The sequence below is a fragment of the Bipolaris sorokiniana genome, assembly GCF_000338995.1.
Source record: "Bipolaris sorokiniana ND90Pr unplaced genomic scaffold COCSAscaffold_2, whole genome shotgun sequence".
Lineage (NCBI taxonomy): Eukaryota > Fungi > Ascomycota > Dothideomycetes > Pleosporales > Pleosporaceae > Bipolaris > Bipolaris sorokiniana.
Genome location: NW_006911896.1, coordinates 879,406 through 885,405, shown reverse-complemented (window position 1 = coordinate 885,405; position 6,000 = coordinate 879,406). Strand labels below are relative to the sequence as shown.

The window sequence follows — 6,000 nt, the reverse complement described above, 5'->3', positions numbered from 1 at the left end:
AAAAGCGCGATACCCATTTCTTGCCTACGGGTGTAGAAGGTGGATCTTGGCCACGCGCGGCGAGCAACGCGTCTGCCATCCGTCGTACGTCAATAATATGGGGTGGAAAACCACGCCTATCTAGGTCTAGGATCCACTGTACGAGAGACTGCTCTTCAGTAGGTGATAGCTTTCTTTTTTTGGCATTGGCAAGAGCTTGAGGCTGGCTACCTTGAAGGCGGTCGTAAAGTGTTGAACGAGGGATATTAAATAGCCTTGCAGCTTTACGTTGGCTTTTTATTTGCTGTTTTTGAATTGATTGTGATGCAAGAGAAATTCTACCTTGCCTTTGAGGCGATAAAGAGCGCTGTTGTCGCGGCATTGTGATGGTTGTGTGGAGCGTTGGGTTAGGTTTGGTGGGGTGGCCGGATGACTGATCTGGCCGGATGACTGATCCTTGACGTTATAGTGATTTCCTTCCTTTGGACTGGGCTTGTTAGAAGAAAAGTGGCTTTGTTTGTGCATGACTTGTTTTCAGATATGGAAACACGGCTCGTATGTTACTTTTCTCTGCATAAGATTATGATAGAATAAACACAACCCAATAAGAGCATCATGGAATGAAAAGCATTCTCTTATCACTAGGTCTTCTCCCATTGAAACACACACCTACATGACCGTATACATCGAGCTCATACTTGAAATGCCATCCAAGTCATTGGAGTGTGGTCTGACGTTTGGAGAGCAAGTATCAAGACGAATCAAGCAAGAAGAACTTCACACAGAATGCATGGTCAACAATCACACACTAGACACTAAATTCTCAAACAGCATATATCGTACACAGCTTGAATGGAATAAACTTTTGAATTCCTTCTTCAGCTGACATGCAGAAGACTTGTCTAAGCTAACCAGAGCATGTGGCTCGGCCTGCCCTCCATCCTCTTTCGAGGAGCGGGCGACCACTGATCGTAATCTTCATGGTATCGTCTTGAAGCTAACCGTTACTCCACCCAATGAACAAAAGCACAAAAACTTAGTTCATCTGCCTGACGAGCTGGTTGATGAACTCCTCACGGTTACCAAGGTCACCACCCTCGATGAAGTGCTTGAACTTGCGGGTGCGGAAACCACCAGTAGGGGAGGAGAGCTTGAAGGGCCAGAGGAAGTTGGAGACGGCCTTGAAGTTGGGGCCGACAGTGTAGAGCTCGTGGATGATGTCCTCAATGCAGGTAATGCCGTACTTGCCGAGGTTCTCCTCGATGAGGGCGTTGTCGGTGATAGGTAGGCGCTGCTTGTTGACCTTTCCGTAACCGCGCTTGTAGACAAGCTCACGGACGGTCTTGAGGTTGGGGTATCCGTAGGCGACGAAGGGCTCGACAATCTTCAGCATCTCAGAGGTGGCCTTGGTGAGCTTAACGAAGACACCGTTGTTGATCTGGAGGAGACGGAGGAGCTGGAGAGTCTTGCGCTTCTTGGGGTCGATCTTGTTGATACTACCAGAAATTAGCATGCGACTCTAGCCGTTTTGCGAAAATTTTACGCACCCCTTGATACGGACGACAAAGGCGAGCTTGGCCTCAGCAGGGACGTAGAAAGAGTTGTCGCGCTTCGCGGCACGCTTGGCCTCGATGATGTCCCTCTCGGCCTTAACGTACTCCTGGTTGTACTTGGCGGCCCTCTCCTTGATGACCTCGCGCTTCTGCTTGTTGGCCTAAGGAAATCTTAGCCAACTGTGCTACTCCTATCTGCTTTCGCAGGTTCTGGGAGACTTTATACCTCACGCTTCTTCTTCAGGTCCGCAGCCTGGGAGTCTGTGGTCTTCTGGTGAGCCTTTTGCTTCTTGAGCACCGACTCGGGGACGGCGATGTCATTGTGGGTGGGGACGCTGAAGCACAATTAGTATTACGACGAGTCTGCGATGGCATTGAACTCACGAAGTGCGGGCCATTTTGCTGGTGGTTAGTGGGCTGCCTTGGTGTTGTCGAGACGCTGAAGAAACAAAGTTCGGCTGGGGAATCGAAATTCATGTGCGGACGCTAGTGTGCGCGCCAAGACATCGAGCCGCGCTAATGCCCCGCTCCATTGGTCCACTCTTCGCCGCCTTCGACATTTTCCTGAGAGCTACCAACTTGCGACAATTGCTGCAAGGTCGCCAAGTTCAGGCTCTACATATTCATATACTTAGAAATGGGACGAGGAGGAGGTCGCGTACGTTCTCGCAGCATGCGCCACATAGAAAATTCTACTAACTTAATCTAGGGCGGCGGTCGCAAACCATTCCGCGGCAAGAACAAAGGTGGACGCGGCGGCGGCGGCGGTGGAGGACGAGATACTCGCACTGAGCCATGGTCTACAATTGAGCGCAAGAATGAGCTCTTTGAGAGCTACTACCGCATGGGAGGCTTCTTGGACGAGGCGGAATTTGAGGAAATGTGGAAAGCTCTCCAAGCAGACTTGCCCAACAGCTTCCGCTTTACTGGTACAAAGTCTGATGCTCTCGCCGTGCGTGAGATCTTCAAGCAGCGATATGTTCCAGCGATTGCGTCTAAACATTTCGAGGGCAAGCCAGTCTCGCCTCCCGAACCAGTAGCGGCCTTCCCTGACGAGCTTGTATGGCATATGAAGACGCACAAGAAGATCATTCGACGACATGCGCCCTTTGCCGATTTCCAGAAATTCCTCGTTGCCGAAGCCGCCTCGGGAAACATCAGCCGACAAGAGGTTGTCAGTATGATCCCACCACACTTTCTCGATGTGAAGCCGGGTATGGTGGTTCTCGACATGTGCGCAGCACCCGGTAGCAAGTCGGCGCAGCTGGCTGAGATGATCCATGGCGACGAGGAGGAGAGGGTGCAGCGGGTAGCGAATGGCGAGTCTGTCGATCTCAGGGCAGACGGCGATTACAGCGACGATGGACGCTCGACAGGCCTGCTCATTGCCAACGATTCTGACTACAAGCGCGCCGGCATGTTGGTCCACCAGGTCAAGCGACTCAACTTCCCGAACCTGATCGTGACGCAACACGATGCATCAATATTCCCCTCTATCGAGTTACCCAGTCAGGGCGGCAAGAAGCAGTACCTGAAGTACGACAGAATCTTGGCTGACGTGCCCTGCTCTGGTGACGGTACAGCTCGCAAGAACCCCAATGTATGGCAGAAGTGGACACCCAAGGACGGCCTTGGTCTGCATGGTCTCCAGCTGCGCATCTTGTTCAGAGGTCTACAAATGCTGAAGAAAGGTGGTCGTATGGTATACTCTACCTGCAGTATGAACCCTGTGGAAAATGAGGCAGTCGTTGCGGCAGCTATCGAGGCCTGTGGTGGAAACGCCAAGGTTAAACTCGTCGACTGCTCAGACCACCTCCCGAACCTCAAGCGCAAGCCGGGTCTCAATTCATGGAAGGTCCTTGATACTTCATCCGTGACTGCGGGTGGAGAGAAGACTGCTCACATGTTCACCAACTGGGAGGCGTACCAGAAGGCAAGGGCCAAGTACGAGACTGAGGAGCCTGAACGCCAGTTCTCCACCAAGGTCACTCCCAGCTGCTTCCCTCCTATTGCCAAGTCTGAGGAAGAGCGCATTCCTCTTGAGCACTGCATACGTGTCTACCCACATTTGCAGGACACTGGTGGCTTCTTCATTGCTATTCTCGAGAAATTGGATGATATCAAGATTGCGCAGTTACAAAGCCCAGAGACCCTCAACAAGGGCGATAGGGCACAAGCTGAGACGATAACCGACTCTTCTGTTCCAACACCAGCGGAGAATGTCATTGAAGCGGACGCTACAAAGACAGACACCGCAGATGACGCCTCTGATGTTTCGGCCCCTCTCAAGCGCAAGCTGGAAGAGCCCGAAGACACTGAAGCGCCAAAGAAGGTCAAGACCGATGACGTTGCGGAGAATGGCGCTGCATCAGCCCCAGCGACCGAGTCTGCTACAAACGGCTCAAGCACTCAATCCGTGGTTTCGAAAGGAGCCAGTCTCAAGCCTGAGAACCAGAACCAGGCCAAGGAGTACTTCGAGTACCTTTCTCCTGATGACACGACCATCGCCTCCATTCTGGACTTCTTCGGTATCGACGAGCGCTTCCCGCGCGACCGCTTCATGGTGAAGAACAAAGAGGGCCTCTCCCTCAACAAAATCTACTACACCTCTGCCTTTGCGAAAACCATCATCTCGCAAAACAAAGACCGCGGCATGAAGTTCATCCACTGCGGCGTCGTCATGTTCGTCGCACACAAGATCAAAGATCTAGACCGCACACAAGCCCCATGGCGCCTCCAAAACGAAGGTATCCGCATCCTCGAGCCCTGGGCCAAAAAGCGCATCGTCAAGCTAGAAAAGAAGGAAACTCTTCACCAGCTCATCCGCGAAATGTTCCCCAAGCTCCCCAAAGAAGGCGACACGGGCCTCGGCGAGGTCGGCGAACAGCTCCAGAAAATGGATGTCGGATGCTGCTTTGTCCGCGTGGAGAAGGACGAGGAACAAGGTATTCCGTTCCGTATGGTACTGCCTCTTTGGAGACATCCTGGTAGTGCAAATCTTATGGTTGATAAGGATGATCGCAAGGCTATGTTGCTAAGGTTGTTTAATGAGAAGGATACTGAGATTATCAATCATGTGGCTGATAAGGCGAAGGCGGAGATGCAGGCTAAGGAGGCGGAGGAGGCCGCTGGGGAGGCTGCTGAGGAGGCAAATGGAAGTGATGAGGAAGAGGGCGGTGTCAGTCTTGATGCGGCGGATGGCGAGGATGTGAAAATGGGTGAGGATGCCTAGATGGTGTCCTCGTGAGTTGAGATATGCATGGGTGTTGGCGTTTTTTTTTTACTATTTTTTTCATATACTTATCACGTATAGCTCCAGGTATTCCAACCACACATGAATGGTATCATGGATTTATGAACTATTTTGGCTAACTATGTAGACATCAAATTATCACTGTGAGAACGTATTGTACGAAACATCAAGTAACTATTCTGAACTAAACCTCGCATCCGTGTCTTATCCTCTAGTCGCATCCGGCGCATCAAGCGCATCAAGTTCACAAGCACAGAAGCACAAGCACAATTCCTTGCTCAAACACCAATCAACCAATAAATTCAACGGATATCAAATCCCTAATCATACAAAAAACGTCTCATATAGCATAAAATTCCGCCATCAAACCCCAATCATCAACGATAATCATTCGAGTTGTACGAATTGCGATTACCCTGGTATCCACCTCCGCCTCCACCACCACCGCGAGGTCCACCTCGTCCGCCCCTGCCACCACGGTTTCCTCTATCGTCTCTGGGTGGACGATCACTGTAAGGGTTGCTGTTGTTTTGGTATCCACCGCTTCCAGGTGCACTACGCCCAAGGATTTCGTCCGCAGGACGGTAGAAGCGTTCATCGCGGAGAGAACTGTTGTTTGGAGCCTGGCGAGGTGGCGGTGCGCCGTGTTGCTGGTTTGAATTGGCCATCCAGGCGGGCCGTTGGCCAGCGGGTGGTGGGACAGGGGGTGCGCCGTAGGGAGGAGCGCCGCCTTGCCAGCCGCCTACGCCGGGGGGAGGGACCCAACCTGGGGGTGGGGGAGGTAGGAAGTTCGCGCCAGGTAGAGAAGGGAAGTTGCCGCCGGGAAATGGGGGCGCAAAGTTGGGGGGTGGTGGTGGGTAGCCACCGGCCTGGCCACCTCCGTAACCACCTCTGTTGTTGTTATCCCAGTTGCCGCCTCCACGGCCATTCTGGTAACTTCCTCGTCCACCACCGTTTTGGTAGTCGTTACGGTTGTTGTCGTTACCGCGGCGATCATTGTAGCCTCCCCGACCACCTCCTCCACCTCCACGGCCGCGGCCACGGAAGCCACCGCGCTCGTTGGAGCGACGTACCGATTCAGCCTCACCAGGACCTAGGGCTGGTTTGGGGAGCTTGACACCGTCGAGTAGAATAGACTTGTGTGCTCGAGCCGAGGTCACGGTTGGCATTTCGTAGTATACCCTGTGTATTGTTAGTGACTGGCGTTAAAGATGT

General features: G+C 52.5%; 2 protein-coding genes across 2 annotated transcripts; one reads left to right on the top strand and one right to left on the bottom strand.

The window, feature by feature from the left end:
• Positions 1-781: 781 nt before the first annotated feature.
• On the bottom strand, positions 782-1,962 carry COCSADRAFT_133596 (uncharacterized protein). The gene is made up of 4 exons (XM_007697663.1): positions 1,917-1,962; positions 1,759-1,867; positions 1,527-1,693; positions 782-1,475 (listed from the first exon to the last, which is right to left on the bottom strand). Exons 1-4 carry the CDS (start codon positions 1,928-1,930, stop codon positions 1,016-1,018), a joined length of 750 nt encoding a protein of 249 aa, XP_007695853.1. The 5' UTR covers positions 1,931-1,962; the 3' UTR covers positions 782-1,015.
• A 145-nt stretch (positions 1,963-2,107) lies between these two features.
• COCSADRAFT_133594 (uncharacterized protein) lies at positions 2,108-4,946 on the top strand. The gene is made up of 2 exons (XM_007697662.1): positions 2,108-2,190; positions 2,242-4,946. Exons 1-2 carry the CDS (start codon positions 2,170-2,172, stop codon positions 4,762-4,764), a joined length of 2,544 nt encoding a protein of 847 aa, XP_007695852.1. The 5' UTR covers positions 2,108-2,169; the 3' UTR covers positions 4,765-4,946.
• Positions 4,947-6,000: the final 1,054 nt, after the last annotated feature.